The sequence below is a fragment of the Macrobrachium nipponense genome, chromosome 7, assembly GCF_015104395.2.
Source record: "Macrobrachium nipponense isolate FS-2020 chromosome 7, ASM1510439v2, whole genome shotgun sequence".
Lineage (NCBI taxonomy): Eukaryota > Metazoa > Arthropoda > Malacostraca > Decapoda > Palaemonidae > Macrobrachium > Macrobrachium nipponense.
In genome coordinates this window covers 17,757,694-17,782,627 of record NC_061109.1, presented here as the reverse complement: position 1 = coordinate 17,782,627, position 24,934 = coordinate 17,757,694, and the positions used below count along the sequence as shown (strand labels likewise).

At 42.7% G+C, this 24,934-nt stretch overlaps 2 protein-coding genes across 8 annotated transcripts in view; one reads left to right on the top strand and one right to left on the bottom strand.

Annotated features, from left to right (window-relative positions):
- LOC135217729 (survival of motor neuron-related-splicing factor 30-like) overlaps positions 1-954 on the top strand; it is a 161,777-nt gene extending 160,823 nt beyond the window's left edge. The window contains exon 6 of the mRNA XM_064253730.1: positions 37-954. Coding sequence (XP_064109800.1) covers positions 37-246 — 210 coding nt within the window. The 3' untranslated portion in view covers positions 247-954. The remainder of the gene's footprint in view (positions 1-36) is intronic.
- Positions 1-24,934, bottom strand: part of LOC135217728 (uncharacterized) — a 297,946-nt gene that overhangs the window by 97,315 nt on the left and 175,697 nt on the right. For 2 of the 7 annotated variants that reach the window (XM_064253727.1, XM_064253722.1), the window contains exons 10-11: positions 4,534-4,611; positions 2,640-2,689 (exon numbers count right to left, since the gene is read on the bottom strand). In XM_064253727.1, the coding sequence (XP_064109797.1) occupies positions 2,640-2,689; positions 4,534-4,611 (128 nt within the window). Of the gene's footprint in view, positions 1-93; positions 230-2,445; positions 2,690-4,533; positions 4,612-24,934 lie in introns of those variants that run through there. The other 5 variants (XM_064253724.1, XM_064253728.1, XM_064253725.1 and 2 more) reach the window with 5 other exon arrangements.

The following is a 24,934-nucleotide window of genomic DNA, read 5'->3' as shown; positions in this document are numbered from 1 at the left end:
ACCAACATACGGAACGAAATCATCTTTTATTTTCAGGTCTGCTTTCAGCATACAATGAAAAATTTTGTCAAGTCCCTTGATGATTGGTGGAACTTCAACAAAAGGATGCAATCAACATTTGTTGATGCTTCAGATAATATTCAGGTTTCTATGCTGAATGGTGTCTGGAGGAAGATATGGCCTAAACATATTGCCAAGCCTTCATGGGCTTCCTTTCTGTTGATAATATCTGTAAGGACATCATGAGGTGGTTGAATGAGGTTGCTCAGTTTGTGAGCACTACTAATTTAGGGAGGTGGTTGACAAATGTAACTTGATGCTAATAATTTCCCAAATAAAAATATTTTGCTAGAACTAAATTTATATTCCTGCATAAAATATCATAATTTAACAGCGTTAAACAAATGTTCATCTAATTACCATAACTACTGTTGGCCTCTTGATTAAAATAAATAAAAATGAAGTGAATCTTCATAGGGCATAGTACAATTATAAAGTAAAGTTCATTCAAACTACATTACATTATGAATAATGAAACATCAGGAACTAGTACCTGTATTCAATTGCTAGCTGATAACAGAGTAGAAATATTTGCATATTACAGATGAAGTTCATGTTACAGTACTATACCTTTTACTAATACACCATGTAAAGCAACAAATACAGTAATGCCTCAATCTTATGCAATTTGAGTTGCATGAATTCACAATAGCGCAAACTTTTCATTGGAACCCAACTAATTATCATATGGTTGTTTTTCACAGACACACGAACATTTGTGAATCTAGAAACCATGCAAAAGTGTTTAATTTTTGTAGGTAATTTATTGGCTTTCAAGCTTTTGTGTAAATTACTAAATATAAATAGATAAGAGAATTTTTATAGTATAGTATACCCCAGGTATTTGTGATTTGGGTACATACCAGAACCCCCCCCCCCCCCCCCCCCCCCCCCCCCCTCCCAAATAACTAAAATTTGTGAGTAATTAAAACCTCCCCTAAAAATGCTTAGAACTGCCTATTTTCATAAAAAAAGCTTATACCCGAGTTTTTTTTAGTTTTGCCACAAAGTGCAATTAGTCAGGAAAATATGAAAATAAAGTAATTTCTGAATATTTCTGTGAAAAATACCACGAATTGGCGAATTTTGTGCGAATAAATATTACATATTATAAGGTCCATAAAAAAAATCAATGAATCGTGAGTCCATGAATAGCAAGGGTTGACTACAGTGGTGTCTCTCTCTCTCTCTCTCTCTCTCTCTCTCTCTCTCTCTCCCCCATTTGCGGGGGATGCGTACCAGACCCCCTAAATAGTTAGAACCCGCGAATAGTTGGAACCCCTTATAAAAACACTGAAAACAGCCAATTTTGTTAGTTAAAACTAAAAAAAAAAAAACCTAAAAATGTTTATACTTTGTTTTTTTAATAGTTTTATCACAAAAAGTGCATTTTATGATGAAACATAAAAAAACCAGGAATTTGTGGATATTTCTCATAAAAAACACAGCGAATATGCGAATTTTCCGCGAGTAATGCAGGGAAACGTTCCTGACAGAAACCCGTGAATATGTGAGTCCGGAGATTGCGAATACGGGGGGTCCACTGTACATGTACATTGTTATTATGTTCAAATACGTATTAATGATTTAAAATAATAATACGTATTACTGTAATTACAAAATTTGTATATGATAGTATTTTAAAGAAACAAAATGTTATTTCCTTCATCTTGAACTCATTCAAAACTGAGCTGTCATATATATACTACTATGTCGATTTAATGTGACAGGTGGGGGACTGTCGCGATTAGCAGTTCAGTGGATTCTTGTACCTAATTCTCTCTTTCTAATAATTCATAATTAATTTCATCCTCTTAAGTAAGGACAATCTCTCTCTCTCTCTTAGTTAGCAGTAGATAATTTTAAATTTATCTAATTTTACCATCTAGAACTGTAAATGCGCTGTTCTAAAACACAGACACATAACTAAGAGTTGTATTAGTCCAAATAAAAAGCACTGTTTGTTCATGAAAAGGAATTTGAGAACAAAGTCAACGAAACAGAATAAAGTTGAGAAGACTTCTAAAAATAGATTTGTCGAAAGGGGGGAGATGAGAGAAATAATACGTATGTAATCTTCACACACCTAGTTTTACCAACCATTTATTTCCTTTTGTAAGGGTAACGTATTAAGCTAACTTTTAAATCAAATTACAGTAATTTCATTTAAAAGTTGGCTTAATACTTGGAGAGCATGATTAGAGTCATATTAGTGTTCTAACTCTAGAAATAAGCATTTATTAGCATATTCAGAGACTGCCCAACTTATGTAAAAAATTCGACTTGCACAAGGGGGTCTGGAACCTAACCTCGCCTAAGCCTGCAGCATTACTGTACTGTTTATTTTAGAATCTCTCATAAGGCATAGAAAATAAAATCTCTAGAGCACTTTCAGAGTTAATGTTTATAGCACAACATCTTTGGTAATGAAATGGATAAAAAGTCCCATTAAAATTTGATTTCAATGATGCCACCACAAGATACAAATTTTTTCCTTTCAAATTATTAGTGAATTTCACTGTATGAAAAACTACATTGTACATCCAAACAATAAGTGTGCAAAAGAAATAACTCCTCACTTGCTACTGCTGTGAGCACATTCTCCTGAATGTCTACCCCAGTCTTTACTCTGGAAAAAGATAAAATGAAATTAGAAATATGAAGCAAAAGGAAAAATAAGTACTCCCAAAGCTTGCATGGAAGACATATTTAAGACAGTTTAGCCAAGATTAAAATAAAAAATAAAACTCACTGCATGAAATTGAAATAAAAAATAAAACTCACTGCATGAAACATGTTTTTTCATACAAACCCACTGATCTCACCAACTTTGTTTCATGGACAAGGAAATTCCCAGTCACTCCAAACTTGTACTGGTCTAGATTAAGAGGCTTCTAATTCAATCTCGCTTTCTGAGCCATAATTACATGATTAGTTTATTTGAAAACTGTTCTGCTAAGTTCATCAAATCCATATTAATCATACACTGCTTGCATTGCAATTTAGATGTGAGGATGGAGGAGTCATAATCTGCTAAGCTAAGCCATATAATCACAAGACTAGTGGAGGACTGAGGTAAGTCAAAAAGGTACCTTGGAAGTTGTGCCCAACAGGAATGCCAAAGTGGTGAGAATCGATTAAGATGATGTACGAGTTACACCTCAAACAGAATTAAGGATGGCGTGACATTACGTTAAGGACAGAGACAGGGATAGAGAACACTCGTACTTTAACTGGGTCAAACCAGTGTCTGACACGACCATTTAATACCTGGTGACTGTCTTAGGGAAACTGTAATGAGAACTGGATTTATGAGCTGCTACTGGGTCAAAAAAAAAAGAAGCAGGGATAGCAAAAGGAGAAATTGAAGTTTATAGCAAAGAAGACCCCAAAAAACCAAGTTGGTTGCATTCCCTCACAAAGTATGGATCCAACTGACACTTCAAAGTGGCCAGAGCTAAAAGAAAAAGTATAAGGGTCAAATGAAGAAAATATGATTCTAGTAAATGCTCATCAACAGGCCAAATTCCAGTTAGGAAGCTTTACAAATAGTCTTAATTAAAACAGACCAATATTCAAATACGTAATGCAGCCTGAAATGATATGACCAGGATTCACATCCAAACACTCCTTTCTCTGTACCCTTTAGTCACAGATAAGGCTGAAAAAGCTGAAAATTATGGGTCTAGAGGTGCTGAGTGATGAGCCATATTCCTTATATAACTAACAAACTAAGTTCACTTTGCTTGATAAAGTTTAGTTGCTGCTAAGGTCCTCCATGGTGTTGTAATTACAGTTAATGCAACTTCAAAAAAGTCTCTCTTTGTTGGATGGCATACAAATATGAAGATGATTCCCGCTGATTGTGGAACTTCTGAAAATATGATAATTTCAAGTGACCTCCAGCAGAATCCTAGACTTATCCTTGACCCGGTCTAGAAGGACAATGAGTCACTCTTGCTAGGGCCAGAGCTAACAATGGACATCTTTGAGTTTCTTGATATTCTGCCTATGCAGATCATGTTACACTGCATTGATCCCATCTCCTATGGTTGCTGTATCTTGATGGATTTAACTACATTAGTGCATGGTGCATTTTAAGGGGGTGGGGAAGTTAAACCCTGGTTTTTAGCATATCTAAGACACTGGATCACCTCCTACCCCATTGTTTCATTGATACTAATCTTTACTAACTGCAACTCAATCAATTTGTATTTTTCCTAACTACGTATACAAACCCGAGGTCCTTTACATTAGGTAAAGGACAGGAATAAGTATTATGTACATAATCAACATAATTATGGCTTATAAACCAAAAGAAAAGGGATTATATATCAAGGATTATATGCAATACTAGGTAAATTATTTTTCATGCATAAAGCATAGCTAACAATATGTTTACATTTCTGGATTGAGACAATAATAAAACACCACAAGTAAAATTTAAATTTTGAAAATAAGTGGGACACTCACCTTGCAGTCTGCACTACAGTACACAATGCTGTTGCAGCACACAAACTCGCCAGGAGACCCACATAAAAAGCATGATTGCTGCAGTAAAAAGATCAGAGGTATATGAAGGAGGCACATACTGAATAATACGTTTCCTAATATTTAAATTTTTGCAAAATACGGCATTTTCTTACACTACATTATTTAACCCCTATGGCCCAGGAACTTGAATAGTGTTGTAACTGGAAAGTTCCATAATATCTAATCTGAAAGTGTGCCTGTGGCTGGAAGGTAAAAAATAAGCCCCACTGACACTTTTTAATCTTTTTCTTGTCTTTGCTTTTATTTTGTTAATTTAATTCTCCATTTTAGCACATGCCCAAAGTTACTCAAGTTTAGATGAGGTATTAGAGAGAGAATGAACAGGAGACCACTTACAAAAATATTGTACCATTGTACATCACTCCATTGCCACAGTGAACATATGAAGAGAGAATGAAGACAAGAGCAATAAAAAAGTAACCAAAAGTGACTATTTAACTTTTAAAGGCAATCAAACTATAGTATTAAAGAATAAATTATTAAAACAATTTACATATGTTTTGAGACTGAAAGCATTTAAGTCAGTCTGTGATTTTTTTTTTTTTACCTAACCCCTAACCAACACCAATACTGATTGAGATGGTGAATTAGGATTTTGCTTTCACGGGTTATGTCTTTCATTCACCTGGACCATTTGGGTTAATATAAATCAAAGTAGAACAGATCAACATGCAAAGTTGGACTTTAACATAAGCTTTCCCAATAGCATGATACACTGTTACAAACATAAACTTCTCTGTTTACTAATTTTTTAATAAAGCTAACATTGTTAGGAGTAAACAATAAAATAGAAGGGAATTCTTTGCAGTTGTAAAAAAAAAAAAAAAAAAAAATCCACTATCTGCCAGAGAGGGAATCATCCCTGTGGAGATCTGTACATACATAAAACCAAACAAATGAATGAATGTAAAGATTTTGTAATGCTGTATAAAAATCACTGCTTTCAAAAAGCTAAGGTCTGCATGTTGGTTTGGATAACCAAAGAACAGAACAGAACAGAATACAGTGGCACCTCAACTTGACACTGGTGTCTGATAAAATCAAATTATTTTTCACTTAGTGGACTAAGTGAAAAAGTCGGGTAAATTTGTTACATTTCTTGGACAGTGGACTGAGCATGTCCAAGCTGACCACCTCGTGTCTTGAGTGGATAATCAACTGAGTGTGTGACCACCTCGTGTCTTGAGTGGATAATCAACTGAGTGTGTGACCACCTCATGTCTTGAGTGGATAATCAACTTAGTGTGCTAGGGGTATCGGATGGTGAACAAACGAACACACACGCAACCGAAACATTCCTGGGTGTGCGTGTGAGGGTGGACAGTGAATGAACAAACATACACGGGTGAACAATGCTTTCCTGAGTGCACCTGTGAAGGTGGATAGTGAATGAACACATGCATATGACAATGCTTTCCTAGGTATGATCTAGGGGTGGAAGATGAACAAATACATGAACACAAAACGATGCTTTCCTCTTTGTTTCCTCAATTGAGGGTGGAAGGTATCAAGCACAAGCATGACTGAAAAGGTCTAGTTTGAGCCTATGAGCGTAGGTCCTTTGTTTCCTGGATAACAGACCTAGAATGCCCCACAGTCTGTATGCTTCAGCTGGTCATTCGGCGTCAACTGTCTGCCCAGTGAAGAAATTATGATCTGTTATCAATATGACCTTTTTTGTGTTTGTTTTTGCAAAGAAACTATATACAGTTATTTATCTTGTGAAAATCTATAATAGTAGTATTAAAATTTGAGAGGATCTGATTTTGTTTGTCCTCCCCTGGGGGACAGTAAGGGAGACATTACACATTAACCCACCCCCTGCAAACTGATTTGTCAGCATCAGGTGAGGGCAGGGTAGGTAGGGGATCAAGAAGGTAGGAGAAAAAAAAAATAACCCGGTGTTCCAGCATGCACAAGCTCATTTTTTATTAAAATGCTGGCTAAACAAAGTGTAATGGTACACAATCACTACTACAGGGCTGCAAAACATTTCTAAAAATAATTTGCTCTCTCTCTTGTACATTATTTTGATTGACATAAGGTACTTCATGATGTACAGCATTTCCCTCTTCTTAATACAATACAATAATGTAGGGTTACACATTTTTTAGTATGTGCATGTGTACAGAGTATACTGTTAAGATGATCTCAGCACTTACATGTGTTTGCTTTCCTTTTGAGCATTCTTTCTCTCTCTCTCACATGTTTTTTTTATAAAGAATTTGAGGTCATTCTTACAAAGGGACAATGCTCATGCTTTTTTTGCTGTATGTAATTTGTATACAGTATTTTACATAATCATGCACATCTTTAAGCACAGGTACAGTTATGGAGTTATGGACGAGTATATACATAGTATATCCTAGTTAGGTTTGGCTGTACTGAGCATATTTGGTTGCCTAGCAAAAGAGGCAGACCCCAAACTGTCTGTTAAGTCGAGGTACTAACGTACAGAATTTTGGCCAATTGCTCGGGAAATTGAGAGTAAAAAGGTTTTAAATGTGTAACAGGAAGAAAGCCTTGATTTGCACTAAGAAACAATTGTTAGAAGAGGGTGGAACATAAAATGAAAAAAGGAATATGAACAGAGGTACAGTAAAAGGAATGAGAAGGGTTGCAGCTAGGGGCCAAAGAAACACTGCTAAGAACCTTAAATAATGCCTATAATGCACTGCATGAGGTGCACTAACCCAAATTGCAACATCAAACCTCAAATACCAAGTGCTAGAATTGCTTTGTCTACCCACCATATACTCTCACTCTATATGACAACAAAGTGTGTTCCAGTGGTCTTCAGGATTTAGTTTAACCTCCAGCATTGTGTATTATTATTACTAGATAGATCACCCAAACCATATTCAGTCAAGATTTACACTTCTCACAAGCTAACCCTAAGGTCTTGTTTTAAACGAAATTACAAGTGTTTTTATTTACCAACTGAATATCCCAAAAAATGAACATTCTGGCAAATTCCTTAAATGATTTCTTTCTAAAACTTAAATTTCTCATGGTACCATGTATTTACTGTAGTTTTAATTTTAGATCAGATTATGATTATGATTTCCCCTCTTCTACTCTCAGCTTCCTGATACCTCCAAATCTAAAGATAGATATTCAAAATCAGTTTTATCTGTCAGTTCTTCTGTTAGTTCATTGAATCTGATGTTAAAACATACTTGTAGGTGACAGTTTATGGGTAGAGTAAATCCTCTAACCAGATTGGATGAGCTGATAGAATTACCTAAGTTCTTCCCACCGGGTGCCAGGTGATTGTATGTGTGGACAGGTAAGCAACAGACTAGAATGCAGGGCATGACAACTAGAGGAAAGGAGAATGAGGCTCACTGGAAAAGTGAAGAAAATAATGAACAGTATAAGAAGCACATAGAGGAAAGAGCACAAGTAGTACTACACATGTTCAATGAAATTGATGTGCCTTAGCTATGATGATACAACCTTTTATTCTTTCAGAAAGATGAGGTGACACCCAAGTTGTCATTTTAAAATTTGGATGAGGTAAGAATGAAATATGTATAGGCCTAATTCACTTCATTATTAGATCCTGCAGCACTTATTTGTAGGCCATTCTGAGTCCAAATCATATATGAAAAAAAATTGTTCCATGTGATACCAATAATATGCAGCATAGTAAAAGTAATATGTAGGCATATTTCACATTTTTCCCCTTGGAACCTGAGGTTAGTAGCATCAACTTACATAGGTTAAAAAATTATTGTATATTAAAACTCAAGTGCCCTAAATAAAAAAAAATTATGTAACATCAACATTTATCATATCATTTCTTCTTTCCATGATAAGTGCATGAACGCATTCCATTATTTCCTAAGCCTCTCTTGTACTTTGCCTATAATGCCCTCTTTCAAGGTTAATGAAAGTATTATCCTGGACATATCTGCATTCCACATCACTGGTATCCATTTGTAATTCTGCACCTCCTGAATTATGTATAGTTATCTTTGGACTTCTGTGAACAGTTGTGCAGAAAGCAACAGGGCATAACTATAGGAATAATATTCTCTAATTTTAGGTGAACTGGAGTGCTGAATATCTTGACTCAAGATGACAATATGCCTAACTTGTTTTCATTTTCTTGGCTGTAGTAAGGTGGGAAGACTGTAAAGGCAGTTCCCGCTTATCGGCAATCCGATTTTATGGTGCGGCGCTGATATAAGAGTATTGGCACTGACACATGCCTAACACAGTTGCCATTAACCAGTTATCAGCACCAATATCCAGTTATTGACACCATAAGTGCCAAAAATTGCAGATTTTTGGCAATTTTCCCTTCTCATTAAGCCATCAGAACAGAAGCCCTGCTGATAACCAGGGACTGCCTGTAGTATTATGAATGAGGACCTGTTCAACACAAAGGCAGTTCCCAGTCATCAGCGGCCTTGGTTATTGGTGATCCAGTTTTATGGAGCTTGTCTAGTGACGACGATAACTGAATTTTCGGCATCGACACGCACAAAATGACCCCCAATGTCTGATACGATGATGAGGTGGAGGTGGAGATGGAGAAGAAGAAGGAGAAGGAGATAAATCTCCTTCCCTATGAGATCTCTTAGAAACGGGAGGTAGAGAAGAGACCTTATGTTTACAAACAGTCTTCTTCGCAGCGAAGGCAGAAAACCTTGAAGACCTCTTGAAACAATGCCTCGGATGGCTCACAAGAGAGGACGATGACGTCACAGACACGGGAGGATGAGCGGTAGCTACAAGTGACGTCACGGGCTGAGAGGGCGCTGGGAGTGACGTCACGACATCTTTATGACCAGTGCTAATTGAAGGCCTAACTGACGGAGCGATAAGGCGTGACCCAGTGACTAGGCAAGGTTCCACAAGATGGCTGCAATTAGAGCCAATGTAGAGGAGCCCAGGGGGAGGCAGGGGGGTGATGGGGGCACGAGCCTCCAAGAAGTGCGATAATAGTCTATCCAAGGAGGGTGAACCCCGTAGCCCAAGCGATGCCCAGACCGCTGCCATTTTGGATGACTGAATCTGCAACAATTGAATTAATGAAGTAGCCTCCACCCTCTTGATACTTCCATCAACAAATCAATGGAAGAAAAAGGAAGGAGACACAGGAACACCAGAATTAGCATCATGAAGGGTGATTGAGGAAGAGTGAGCAGCCAAATCATCCAGACAAGGTGAAGAAAACCCCTCCCAAGTAGGACCAGGCACGACATTCTGGGCAGGGATTAGTCACTGTACAAAAATTCACTCGGCACCAACTACAAGTCATATGCGGATCCGTAGCCCCAGACGCTATAAACATTGAGCACAGAAAACCCTGAATGCCCAGCCACATGCGTTGATGAGGCCGTGAAGACTTGGAGGAAGCCATAATAACAAAAAACACACACACACAAAATCAGAATACGGGCACAAACAACCGGCTTGGAAAGAGAGCAAAGTCTAAGCGACTACTCCCCAAGGCAATTAAGTTAAGACTAAATGTCACGAGGTCCAGTGCACAGTCTCTGACCAGCTTTCACCTCATATATACACAGGCGTTGCCAGATGTCACAGATTCCTTGCTTTATAATCATTGATTGTTTTAACCAGTTACCAGCTGGTGCTTAGTAAGTAATCCTGTTGTTAAAATGGAAGGTTTGTTCCGCATATGAACAGTCCCTCGGTTACCGGCGCCAATCCCCAGGGATTGGTGCTATTATTGACAATTTTCAGTTATCATCACAATGTTGGGAACGGAACCCTGTTGATAACCAGGGACTGCCTGTATATGGTATCAAGAAGCTGAAAAAAATTACTATTATCTGACAGATGGTTTAAACATGTGATGAGAAAGGATAAGGAACAGTTGGTCAGCAAAAATGAAATTGTTAAGATACAATAAAGTTTTACACATACTTACCTGGCCAGATATATACTTAGCTTATGTCTCCGACGCCCGACAGAATTCAAAACTCGCGGCACACGCTACAGGTAGGTCAGGTGATCACCCCCTACCGCCGCTGGGTGGCGGTAATAGGAATCATTCCTGTTATCTGACAGAATTTTTCTTCCTCCTATCTCTGAGGGGAGGATGGGTGGGGGGCCATTAAACGTATATCTGCCAGGTAAGTATGTGTAAAACTTTATTGTATCTTAACAATTTCATTTTTACACATGCAACTTACCCGGCAGATATATACTTAGCTGATTGACACCCTTGGAGGAGGGTAAGAGATAGTTAATCAATGAATAGCAAATTCAAAAACAAAAAAAGGGAAAACAACTTTGTTGGTAGGTACTAAAAATAAATTTAATCTACCTTGATTCCTACTTATTGGGCAGAAGACTTCATGAGAACTGTCTATGAGTCTGCTTGCCTCGAGAGTTCCAGTGAGGATGGAGACCTACACTGAGAACCCTTCTGGATCATGTCAATGGGGCGAGCCCGCTTACTCGACAGAGCCTTATTTGGATCATACCAATGGGGCCTATCCCACCTTACATGGTAGAGCCTTCACCTTTGTCGTATCAACGGGGACTAACCCTCTTACAAGACAGAGCCTAGGTCCAGAACATTACAAGGAGCATGAAAACAACCAATCTCGACCACCTGACCACACTACTTTGTTGGTTATACACTACGAATTGAAAATGGTACTTTTTCCTGACCACTTTTCAATCGACCATAAAAACAACACCACAAGATTAAAATCCCTAATCTATCTAAACTAAGCTAGATTGGTTTCAGCCCCCTGTCCCAGCACCGAATCCGCAGACACGTAAGGTCCGAGAGAGAAGCACTTATCATAAGTCACACGTACATCTCTCAAATAGTTAGACGCAAACACAGAATTGCATCTCCAATATGTGGAATCCAATTAAATCGTTTAACGACATATGCTTGTGGAAAGCTAATGAGGTTGCTACGGCTCTGACTCATGTGCTTTCACTTTCACGCTGCCGAGGTATTCCTCTTCACAGGCAACATGTGCTTCTTTAATAGTTTCTCTGATAAAGAATGCCTGTGCATTCTTTGACATCGTTCTTCTCGGATCTCTTACCGAGCACCAAAGGCTCTCTGAGTTCCTCCCATTTGTTTTTTCCTCTCTAGATAGAACTTGAGGCTCCTTACCGGACACAAAGTTCTCTCTATTTCTGTCCCTACCAGGGAAGTCAATCCTTTAACTTCAAACGTCCTTGGCCAAGGCTTAGAAGGATTCTCATTTTTGCTAAAAATAGGGGGTTAAATGAACACACTGCAGAATCCTTTGTCTGAAGACCCACTGTGCCTTCTAAAGCCTCCTGGAGTTCACTAATCCTTTTAGCTGATGCTAATGCAAAGAGAAAAAATTGATTTTTCTAGTCAAGTCTCTGAACGTTTGAGTTATTGGAGGTTCAAATTTCTTTGACATGAGAAACCTCAGTACCACATCCAGGTTCCAGCTGGGTGTTTCTGGCTGTCTTGGACTTCGAAGTCTCAAATGATTTAATCAAATCGTGTAAATCTTTGTCATCTGTGATGTTTAGCCCTGTATGTCTAAACACCAAGGAAAGCATACTTTTATAACCTTTTATAGTCGAGACTGGCAAGGTTACATTTTAGTCTCAAATATAAGAGGAAATCTGCTATTTCCGTCACAGAGGTACTGGAAGAGGATACATTCTGATTCCTGGCCCACCTTCGGAACACTTACCCACTTCTGACTGGTACAACGAGTATCGTTGACGGCCTCCTGGCCCTTGCAATTGCCTTTGCAGCAGCGCGTGAAAATCCCTTCGCTCGACGAGTCCTTCGACAGTCTGAAGGCAGTCAGACCGAGCGCGGGGAGGTTTTTGTGGTATCTGTCGAAGTGGGGCTGTCTGAGAAGATCGTTCCGTAAAGGAAGGTACCTTGGAAAATCTATCATCCATTCCAGTACCTCTGTGAACCACTCTTGAGCTGGCCAAAATGGGGCGATTAGGGTCAATTTTACTCCTTTCGTCAGAACAAACTTCCTTATTACGTTTCCTCTATGATCTTGAAAGGAGGAAAAGAAAAAGCGTAGCCGTCTATTCCTTCCCAATTTAGGAGTAGGCGTCTATCGCTACTGCTCTTGGATCTGAAATCGGAGAGCAGTAGTTCTCCAGCCTGGCATTCCAATGAGTTGCAAACAGGTCTATGTTTGACCTTCCCCAAAGGTTCCAAATTTGATTGCAGACCCTGAGTGTAGTCCACTCCGTGGGAAATGACTTGATCTCTCCTGCTCAACAAGTCTGCTCTGACGTTTTTCTCGCCTTGTATAAACCTCGTCAAGAGTGTGATGTTCCGTTCCTTTGACCATAGAAGAAGCGCCTTTCGCCTTCTTGTACAGTGAGCGGGAGTGAGTCCCCCCCATGTTTCCTTATGTAGGCTAGAGCTGTCGTGTTGTCGGAATTTACCTGCAACACTGAGTTTGCGACTTGGGCTTCCATTGCCTGAGAGCCAGATGCACCCGCCACTAACTCTTTCTCGTTGATGTGCCAGGGACACCTGTTCCCCACTCCAGGTGCCTGACACTTCTCTCGGGCCCAACGTCGCCCCCCATCCCGTCTACGATGCGTCTGTAAACAACACTAGGGAGGGGTTCGGTAACTGCAGCGATAGTCCCTCGTTCAGTCTGACTGGTTCTAACAACCAGCTGAGGTTTTTCGTTTATCTCTCTGGACAGAGGAAAAGATTCCCACAGATCCTGATTCTTCTGGTCCCAATTCTCCTTCAAGAAGAATTGAAGAGGTCTTATGTGAAGCCTCCCTAGAGAAACGAACTGTTCCAAAGAGGAGAGGGAGTCCCCAGAAGGACTCATCCATTCCCTCGCGGTACATTGTTCTTTCTCTAGGAGGTCTTCACTTTTAGAATGCACCGTTCCTGTCTTTCTTCTGCGGACGGAAACACTTGAAAACCCCGAGAATCCATCAGAATCCCCAGATAGGACAATGCTTTGCTGGGGATCCATCTGGGATTTCCCAAGGTTCACTAACAGTCCCAGAGACTGAGTCAAGTCCAACGTTGATCTTAGGTCCTCCAGACACTGATCCCTGGATTGCGAGCGAATCAACCAATCGTCGAGATACAGCGATATCCTTATTCCTTTTAAAATGCAGCCAATGTGCTACATTTTTCATCAATCCGTGAAAACTTGGGGAGCTGTGGAAAGACCGAAACAAAGGGTCGCGAAACTGATATACTTGGCCCTGTATCATGAATCTTAGATACCTTCTGGACGAGGGATGGATGGGTACATGAAAGTAGGCATCTTGGAGATCCAATGACACCATCCAATCTCCTTTTTCTCAGCGCTGAAAGAGAAACTGACGACGTCGTCTCCATCGTGAACGTGTTTTGATCACAAAGTGATTCAGAGCGCTTACGTCCAGCACTGGTCTCCACTCCCCGGAGGCTTTTGGTACCAGAAAGAGACGATTGTAAAATCCTGGTGAATTGTCTAACACCTTTTCTATCGCCTTCTTTTCTAGCATCTGTTGCACCAGATGTAATAGTGCTTGGTTTTTTAAAGGATCTCTGTATCTTGCCGCTAACTCCCTTGGAGTGGAAGTTAAGGGCGGTTTTTCCCTGAAGGGATCAGGTATCCTCTCTCGAGGATCGAGAGGGACCAGTTGTCCGCCCCTCTCTGAGCCCAGACTTTCGAGAACCTCAAAAGTCTGGCTCCTACTGGAGTCTGGAGGGACTCCTGTCTCACTGCGGCTTCGAGATGGCCTTCGAGAAGATCTTCCTCTCTTGAACGGCCTTCTACTCTTAGTTTGCGGGTCTTGAGGTTGTTCTTCCTCGAAAGGGCTGTTGGAACGACACCTTATTCGCTGTTCCCTCTCTCTTAGCCATCGGCACCGCCGGTTTAAGCCTCTTGGCGGACTGAGCAAGAAGATCCTGCGTAGCTTTCTCCGACAGTGATCTGGAAATGTCCCTCACTGTCTCCCTGAGGAAAAAGGTATTCCGAGAGCGGAGAAAAAAGCAAAGAGGATCTCTGCAATGGCGAAACAGACTTGGAGAGGAACGAGCTATAAACAGATCCTCTTTTTGAGCACTCCTGCCCAAAGAGAGATGCTACTTCTGTGGATCCATCCATGACTGCCTTGTCCAAACATGAAAGGACACTTGATAGCACCTCCATAGTCACGAAAAACTCCGGATCATTGCGCTCTTTTTGCTAGAGCTCCTAAGGCCCAATCCATGAAGTGAAGACTTCAAGTGTGCGAAATAGACCCTTGAGTAAATGGTCCATCTCGCACATTCCCAAGACGCTTTAGCCGACAGTAGAGAGCGTCTTCTAGAAGATTCTACTAAAGCAGAAAAATCCGCGTTTTGCAGAACGCCGGAAGGCCTAACCCCATGGGTTCCTTCGTGTCGTACCAGACACCCGGCTTACCTGTCAATCTAGACGGAGGACACAAAAACACCGTCTTACCTGCCTCCTTCTTAACCAGGAGCCAGTTCTCCAGATTCTTGATGGCCTTCCTCATAGAAAGGGTTGGGCCGCATCTTGACAAAAGAAGGGGAGTTTTGCCAACTTCGTACTTGATAGCAAAGATCCCGGAGAAGGAGGATCAGCTGAACAAAGAGAGTCCCCAAAACTCCTGAAGAAGTAATGCAGAAAGTCTCTTATAATCAGAGACTCCTACTTCTTTCGTCTCTTCCTCCTCCGAGACTTCCTCCAAAGTTACATTAGGAGAGGGAGACTTCTTCGGTGTAAGAAGTCCTGGCCGGTATGTGACTCTTATCCTTCAATAAGAGCTCGTCCGAAGGAGCCGTCCGTTCAATCCCCGAGATCTGTTTCCTCGGTAAAGAACAAAAGTCCGCTCTACTTCTCTCCCTAGGTTCTTGATACCTACTAGGCGAGGATCGAGAGGATCGAGAGCCTGAGTTATTAGGCTCTTGGCGCCTATCCGGAGAAAAACTCGTTTCCATTCTCGAGCGCCTACTATGAGTAGGGCGCGAATCCAAAGTCAGGATCCTTTCAGGCTCTTGGTGCCTGTGAGGAGAGGCGCTTGCGCCTACTCTCTGTAACTCTTAGGAGTAGGGAGAGCGCCTGACAGAAGGCTCCTTTCAGGCTCCTGAATCTTACGAGGAGAGGCGTCAGAGCCTACTCCTGATCTACCAGGATTAGGGCGCAAATCCTTGGAAAGGCTCTTTTTAGGGGCTCTTGCTGCCTTTGAGGGGAAGCGCTTGCGGCCTACTCTTGATCGTCTACAGGAGTATGGTGCAAATCCTCGATTAGGCTCCTTTCAGGCTCTCGAAGCCTGCTAGGAGAACGGTAAGCGTCCGTTCTATATACTCTTCCAGGAGTAGGGCGGCGAACCCTGTTTAGGTTCTTCGTAGACTCTTGGAACCTACTAGGAGAAGCGCTTGACTCCCTCGAAGAAAGTCTACCATAAGGTCTTGAGTAACTTAACGAGACTCGATCATCCAGTCGTCCTCTCGAACGTTGGCGCCTTCTAGACTCATCCTTAGAAGGAGAGCCTTTCTCGCTTCTATCTCTCTTATTAGAGCGTTCTCGTCCTTTTCTACCACTTGCAGAGGAGATCCTACTCCTCGGAGATCGTTCGACAGATACGAACCGATCGTCTTCTCGCAAGGAGACTCCTTCCTGCCGTGCGCTATGACTCCTAGCTTCCGAGCTTCTACGAGGAGAATACCATCTTCCCTGCCTCGACGAAGTTCCAAAGGAGTCGTCTACTCTAGGAGGCGAATAGGCTCTTACTGGAGAAGATCGTCTATCATACTCCTCTTTCCTAACAGTCTCTGAATGGAAGAAGAGGCGTCCTTCCTGCGAGCAGGCTCCTTGCGCCCTACTAGTCGAAAGCGAGCTATAACGAAGAGAGATTCTCTTGGAGATCCACAGGAATCTCTTAGTAGATGACCGAATCCCTTCTGGAGAGGATTCCGGATCCTTCATAGCCTTCTTAGGCGCAGGAGAATACTCCGGAAAAGGCTCCGGGCTGGAGTCTAGAGCGCCTACTCCTGGAGGTTTCCAGGCTCTCTTGAGAGGCGCGATTTGTAAGAAGAGCTCCAATCCTCGGTTAGGAGAGGACGAATCAGAGTCGGAAAAACACTTTCCTAAGAGGCTTTTCCTATAGCTCTCTATAGCAGCCTGGGACGAGTCTACAGGACCTGCTGAGGGACGCCTGACCGTTGGGGATACTCTACATCCCCCTTGCGGCTTTCGACATTCCTCCTCCCTTGGGCATGGGAGTCTGAAAGAGGTCTAGGCCTAGGAGCGATGCGGAGTCGGTCAGACGCCCCTCCACTGCACTGGGGACACTGCATTATCACTAGACACTTCACCCTTACCTTGATTCATATCCCGCAATTGCTGTTGCAAATTGCGGATTGAAGCTTCCACAGCGGCTCTCTCGACAGACACATCTGCGGGTTCGCTGCGGGGGGAAGGAGCTGAAACCAAAAAGGAAGATGGCGAAGCTACTACAGGGTTAGAAATACTATCCTGTTCCGCAGAACAGGATCTACTGAACTTCTAGCTGAAGCTTTTCTAATCCTATCCTTTTCTAACTTTCTAACATACGAAGTTAGTTCTTTCCATTGTAATTCAGTTAAGTTCTCACATACATCACACGTATCCTTAACCGAACAATCCCTCCCCCTACATTTTACACAAACAGTGTGAGGGTCCAAAGTAGCCTTAGGCAACCTCACCTTGCATCCCTCATTTACACATACTCTAAACAGAGTTCCAGGTGTTAACTCGGACATAATTACTAACACAAAGCGTATGCCAACAACCAAAGATCAAATACTTCCCAAATATCCTCGGCGAAGCAAGCAAGAAATTCTAATCAAGGAGCTAACAACAAAGTTGTTGTCAGCACGGCGACAGAAAAATTTCTGTCAGAAAACGGGAATGATTCCTATTACGCCACCCAGCGGCGGTAGGGGGTGTGATCACCTGACCTACCTGAGCGTGTGCCGCGAGTTTGAATTCTGTCGGGCGTCGGAGACATAAGCTAAGTATATATCTGCCGGGTAAGTTGCATGTGTAAAAGTAGTAGATATGGAGGTGAGAAATAATGACAAAGAGGATAGATGGAGACCTCACCTGATAACAGTTCCTGAAGAGAGAGAGCACAGAATAAGAGTACCAACTTCATTTAACACCTACTCCCAAGAAGGGACAGTTGTACATACTACTGTTAATGATGATAGATCCAAAGGTCTTGGAAATGAAGTTCTAAAACTGCACCCTTCTCAACTTCAATGGTAATTGTTGCCAAAGTATTTCTTTCCCTCACTCCTTTCATAATGGTACAACAGGTCTGGACAAAAGTATCCTTGAATTGTTGTGCTTGCCTTAATACATAAAAAAAATTCTTTTTGGAATATATTACCAAAACATAGGGTATACTAAATGATACTTGATTATGAAATCATTTGTAACCTTTATAATTTGGTAGAGCAAATGACATTTCCTCCAAAAACTCAGGTTGGTAACCAGTGATCCTTGAGTCATGTTACCCAGATATGACTCAAGGATCACTTGTTACGAACAAGAAAACTACACTCAAGCTGATCAATAATGAATGCTATGAAACTAAGTGTCCAATGTCAACGATACAGTCAAATGAGCATCCAAGAAGTTCTCAATCATGAACTTAGCCCCTCTTCCAATTGTTTTGCAATTACCCTACCTACCCAACTTGTTTGACCTATTAGGCACGATTATGCAAGGACAATGGATCCACAGTTGCCAGTAACATGCTTCAAAATAAGTTTTGTCTGTTTTGACAAAGCAATGATCTGTCAGAACCTCAAAATGACAATGGTGGCTCCTTGTAGCCACATGCTGAGTGATTTCCCAATCTTCTGGCTCTACTGACAGAGGCAGAGAGAGACTGCCCTTTGGCACAATCTCCTTTGCCAACTGCACATCGAGACATTGCTGGGACTGCTACTCATGAGCACTGCTTTTTGTAAGATGTTTTGTATTTTTATACAGTCACCTCTCAAAATGCGTTATTTAAACATATTTTTCCCATAAGAAATAACAGTAATAAGGGGAGTTACATTCCTGGACTTGAGGAACTCTGCACTTTTTTTTGCTTAGTACAACCAAATTAGATAACAGTAACATCTGTTTGGCTTGTATTTCAACCATCATACGATAGTAAACAATTACTGTAGTTATGTTGTAAACGATGTTATGTACAATAGGACTAAGAAATTTTTATATAATATCTTTATTTCCTATAGATCAAAGATCAGCAAGGAAATATGTTCTTAGATTTAAACCAAGTTGTCGCTGAAACAGAGAAAGCTATTCAAGTTGCTAATGACTATTACTATGCATCGGCAACAATGATAAAACTCCTCAAATACAACCGTATATAAAATCGACAGAAAATCATTTTAATCAACACTACTCGGCTTGAAGCAACAAATTTTAATGTGATTTTCACACCAATAAAAGTAAATAACGTAAGGCTCGTATTATGATGAAATCAAGTGAAAACAGCGAACGGAATAACTTTTTTTTTCTTTTTTTTTTGCAATAGACATGCTCCCAATGCAATCTGCATAGTTCAACTTAAAAGCTCATTATATAACGAAAAATTACCTTGTCTCATATAAGTAAAGTATATCTAGATACTCATTTCTGCTAACTAGAGGCAAGAAAATTCCCACGGAATTGAGTTAAATATGGCAAAATAAACTCGTATTTGCCATCAGCTGATTTCCAAACCAAAACATTGACTGCTGCTATGTTATTATTTTATAATAATACAATAATATGAGAATACATACAATATTGTTGGATAACAATGAAGTAACGTATAACTTTTTAATAGATTTGTGGAAAAGATGCATAGTCATTATGTTTGTAATTATATGCAGCCAACAGAAGCCTGAAATCGCTCAATTATGCTGATGTCGGGACGAAGCTGATTCTCGTTTTGTGTCCATTTTTGTTTTTTACTGGATTATCATAAGCCAATATGCACTGAACCTAGAGATGTAAAGATGATACTGATTACTCTAGTGTAGAATAGGCTAGGTATATTTGAGTTATGATTTTTCCAACAAACGATGGTTTTTTTTGGGAACCTAACCCCATCGTAAGTAGGAGAATACCTGTATTAACCCTTAAACGCTGAGCCGGTATTTCTGAGTATCTCCCATATGCCGGCGGCGTTCGCGAGTGAGTGCCGAAGCAGAATTTTTTTTTTTTTTTTTTTCAAAAAATCACAGCACACTTAATTTTCAAGATTAACAGTTCATTTCTGGGCTCAGTTCATGTCGGCCTGTGAAATAATCCTTAAGTTCATTATTTCTAGGTAAATGACCTAATAAATACCAGAGAAAAAATAAAATCAAGAAGATGTCAGTATAACTGACTCGCTCACTCTATAAAAGAAGTGTTGGTATGGTAACAGGGGCGAGTAAGACCACTACCACGAACCACTTGCCATTTAGAACTTCCCACATCAAAATCCCCCACCTGAGAGAGCCGATCCCAAAGGGTGATGCGCCCGCTACTACTACTAATACCGACGCCAAGCGGAGTGCAGCGCCTCTAGTGGCCATCCTTTTATCTTAGCACTTCGCATACACACGCGTTTTTTCTCACTTGTGTTGTGATCGCTTTTTTTGGATTTTCTCCAAGATGGAACGCGCTGCTATCGCCACGGCTAAGTTAAGTGCCCGAAAGGTTAAATTTTTGTATTTTTGTCTTCCAGGGACCAGTATTTTCCGTTTTTTAGGTTATATACGGTCACCCGGTTGACTCGTGGCGGCCATGAGCCGCCTCGTGTTGTTAAGATTTCCCAGTCTTCCATACTGGGACGTCTTTCTTCCTTTCATGGACTCTTATTTTGCGTTCATCTTCTTAATTACATCGTATTTTAGAATTTAGGATCCACAGCCCATACCTTGTTACCCAGTTACCTCTTTGGTTTTGGTATTTAGGGCTAAACTGTGCTTCCCCTAGTCCAGCATCCCAGCTTTTGCTCTTCATCGGCTACGGCTGGCTCCGAGTAGTCGACTGGTCTTCGGATCGGTTCGCCTTCTCCTGGACTCCTGTCTCTCCTTACTCGACTGTGTTGCCTTCCATTCTTTTACAAGTTATTTATTTATTTAGTATTATATTATTCAAGTGTTATTTTATTGTATTAGGCTAGCTTTAGGCGCCCAGTACCTAGGTTTCTTCCTTGTGTTCATCCACTCTTGGTACAGTTGGGTTCATGTGGTCTCTGCCTAGTGGTTGTGTTGCTACCGCACCTTGGTCCACCCTCGATCACGTGTCCCTCTGGGCGCCTTACCCACTCCCTTCCTTCCCTTCCGCGCGGTAAGGGAGGGGTCTGGCCGGGCTCTCCTCGGTTTTCATGACAACCATTATAGCCTCCCTCCCTCTATCTCAGAGGGGGGCTCTAGGAAGTCCTGGTCAGCTGGGAGTCTGTGTGACCATTTATAGTCTCGGGTACCGGGGTATCCGATGTGTAAGGGGGTTGGGGTTGGCCACCCCTCCCCCCGGTCGCCTCGGCCCTCTCCGGTGTTCTCATTCGCTCTCCCCACACCCCGTTTCTCCCACGACGGACGGAGCCCCTGCTCACTAGCCGGGGCCCCTTCGGTTGTCTGAATGTTACTGGCTCCGCCAGCCGCCGGGGTAGGGGTCTACTAGTTGTCTCAAAAGCTTCCCTACTACTACCGTTTTTCCGCTATCGGAGGGGAGCTTGCTTACTTACCCAGGCACTCCTCTAGTAGTCGGAAGGAAGGCATGTCTTACTCTCTGTTGTAGTATACATGCCCCCTTTTTATATATTATTATTGTTGTTTCCTTATCATTAACTGCCTCCGCCGTTCTCCGTCGTGGTTTTTCCTTCTCTTGGCTTTCTCACCACTCCTGGTTGCTCTCCTTCTCCGTCCCCGGTGTACGCCGGAGACCCCAACCAGACCGCCCTACAAAACCACCACGTATTGCCCGTAGAAGGCTAGTTTTACTTTAACTTGCATACTCCGGCATGCAACGGAGTTCATGTTAGGCTGTAAGTGTGTATTCTCGATACTCGTGTATCCTTCCACTTACAGGCTACCAATTGCCAGGAACCAGAATGCAATGCAGTCCTCCATGACCCCTGTGGCCACGAGGAGTGTAGGACCCACGCCCCGTGCGCCACTACCCACGGCGAACTGATCGTCTGGCACCACGAAGCATGTACCATATGCTTTTGGATGGGGTAAGTAGGTTGCTGGATAAATTTTCTTACCATCAAATATCTAATGTCTTAGTTTTATGTCTTAATTGTAAGCTATAATTCTGCCGTTAGAGGCTTCATCGGTCCTCTCTTTCAGGCTGCCGCCGTCAAGGAAGTCGCCCTAGCAACCCTGAAGGCTTGGGTAGGCGGCTTTGGCAAGAACGCCGCCAAGGGACAGCCATACATCCTCGATAAGAAGTTGGCTGTCCAGATCTTCCCAGGAGGGAAAGCGACAGGGTATGTGGACCCCGCCACAGCAGCCCCAGTCATAGCCTCTATTCAGCGTGAGGTACAGCAGGCCTTCGGGAGTGTATCGACTCAGGAAACAGTGCCGGACGTCGCCACCTTGGACATCAATATTGAGCCAATGGCGGTAGGTGTTGAGGATTTGTTGGTCGAGGTAGGTACTTCGGGCGCCCAAGGGCTTCCTTTGGGCGCACCTGGATCTTCTTCTCCTGTTCCTTCCTCTTCTTCCTTCCAAGGCTTCACGGGATTTGAAATACCTACTCCTTCGCCTGCTGCTTCTGTGCCCCTGAAAGTGAAGGGACACAGAGCAAAAGACCCTCCAGAAGACGACACCCAAAAAGTCATCGTCTTCTTCCTCACGTAAGTCTTCGGCATCCTACTCCGGAGCAGTGAAGGCGAAGTCCGACTCTTCACATTCAAGAGGGTCAAGAAGCAAGGCTTCTAAGGAGAAGGTCCGAGCTCCGACCGAGCCAGTACTGTCTCCGCTCCGGTGACTCCTGCCTGGATCGTGGCACCTAGTGCCTTCGATCCCACCACCTTCTCGGCAGGAGTCTTACAACAAGTAGGAGAGATGGTTGGTTCGCTTGGGACGAGATTTGAGCAAATGTTTGCTCAACTCTCCAGCAGCATCAACCAGTCTGGCCAATCGATTCAGGATCTCTCTAATCGTGTTCTGGAACACGATAATCGCTTCGCTGGCCTGAACCAGGCTCCTCAGGCTAACTTCCCGGTAGGGGGTACTGGTCTGGTCCAGTTACCACCTTATGAATCTCTTCCGGCCTTTTCTATGAACAATCCTTGGAGGGTAGCAGCCTATGCTCCCTTCAAGGATGGTATGATCTCCATTCCGGAGTGTGGAACAAGAAGGATTGAGGACTTCGAGTTCTACCCCGCCGGATTGACTCAGCCTTTCATAGGATATGCCAGGCTAACGCAAACAGCGCTCAATAGGGAAGACAAGATCCCTAGAGAGACTGTTCTGTACACCAGGGATCACGCCCAAAGAAAGTGGGTTCACTGCCTGGAGGATTGGGATTGTTCAAATACCAAACTCCAGGCCTTCAAGTCCCTTCACCATCTTTGCCACAGAGGAGGAGGCTTCACTCCCCTTTACGACAAAGATGGTGGAGACGACTCTTCATGCTGTGCTGAAGGACGAACCCATTCCGCAGCTAAGGGAAGCAGAGCCAACATCTCCTTCTCTTCCCTGCGTTTGGGGAACTATGGGAGAACCTGCCAGCCACTTTTACAGTGGGAAAGCTAAAACCGGACTGTGCCATGGAGCAGTTCGGTGAAAAGCTTCCTAGACTGCCTGATAGCCTTATTCAGGCAGAATTTGATGCACGGACTAGGCTAGGGAGATCACTTAACTCCCTAGTCATTACGGAGATGGCTGCTCTCTCTTACGCGACGGAGCCTTTGTTCAAGATCCTCGCTAAGTCTCAACTTCAGTCGGTCCAGGCAGACGCTTTCGACTTCTTCACGGCTAGGAGAAACTGTCGTAAGCATGTGTTGCAAGAAGCCACCATTCGACACGAACCGAATAGGCTTCTTGCTTCCAACATGTGGGGTGCGGACCTGTTCCCAGAATCTTCTGTGAATGAGGTGCACCACGAGGCTTCAAGGCTTAACCAAAGCCTTAGAGCTAGGTGGGGTATCTCATCCAAGAGGAAGCAGGAGAACCCACCCTCTTCTGGTAAAAAGCTGAAGAAAACCAAAAGGTTGGTTCCAGCCATACCAGAAGCACCAGTCAACAGCAGCACTTTGTCCAGGCCGTTCCAGTTCCCCACAAGCGGGTCAGCCTTCGACATCGAAAGCAGAACCAGCCCATCCTCCTGCTATCCCCTCGGAACCAGCCCTCAACTCGTACACCGTCTCGCCGGCTTTCAACTCCATGTTATGAAAACCAAGCATTCCTACCTTTAATAGGTTCTCGAGGGGAAGCAGGGCGAGAGGCAACTTTCGTCAGCGAGGTTCGGGAAGAGCTGCAAGCAGGGGTAAGCACTTCAGAGGAGGACGTGGAGGTCATCCCGCACAGCAGCAGTGAGACTCCCCAGGTAGGAGGGAGGCTGTTCCTCTTCCGTAACAGGTGGGGGTTCAGCAAATGGGCACAGAGTATCGTGTCCAAAGGATTAGGTTGGAGTTGAATCAAAGATCCCCCACCAACCAAATCATTTCTCCAAGTGCCATCAAAGGAGTTGACAGATTATGCGGAGGAGCTCCTTCAGAAAGGAGTTGTGGCGAGAGTCAAGCATCTAAAATTTCAAGGGCGCTTGTTCAGCGTGCCAAAGAAAGGCTCATCAAAAAGAAGAGTAATCTTAGACTTGTCCAGCTAAATCTCTTTCATCCTGCGACAAGTTCAAAATGCCTGACCATCTCGCAGGTATGGACCTTACTTCCCCGTGGGGCCGTCACCACCTCTATCGATCTTACAGACGCATACTATCATATCCCCATCGCGAGACACTTCCGCCCATACCTAGGTTTCAAACTAGGAGACTAGGCATTCTCTTTCAAAGTGATGCCCTTCGGACTGAATGTAGCCCCCAGGGTATTCACGAAAATAGCGGAAGTAGTAGTTCAACAACTGAGATCACAAGGGATAATGGTAGTAGCGTACCTTGACGATTGGCTGATCTGGGCACCAACCGTCGAGGAATGTCTCAAAGCCACAAAGAAAGTAGTTCAATTCCTGGAACATCTGGGGTTCCAGATAAACAAAACGAAATCCAGATTCACTCCGGAGACTCGTTTCCAATGGCTAGGCATCCAATGGGATTTATCCTCCCATAATCTGTCAATCCCGGTGATCAAGAGGAAAGAAATAGCCAAGTCAGTGAGGCAATTTCTCAAG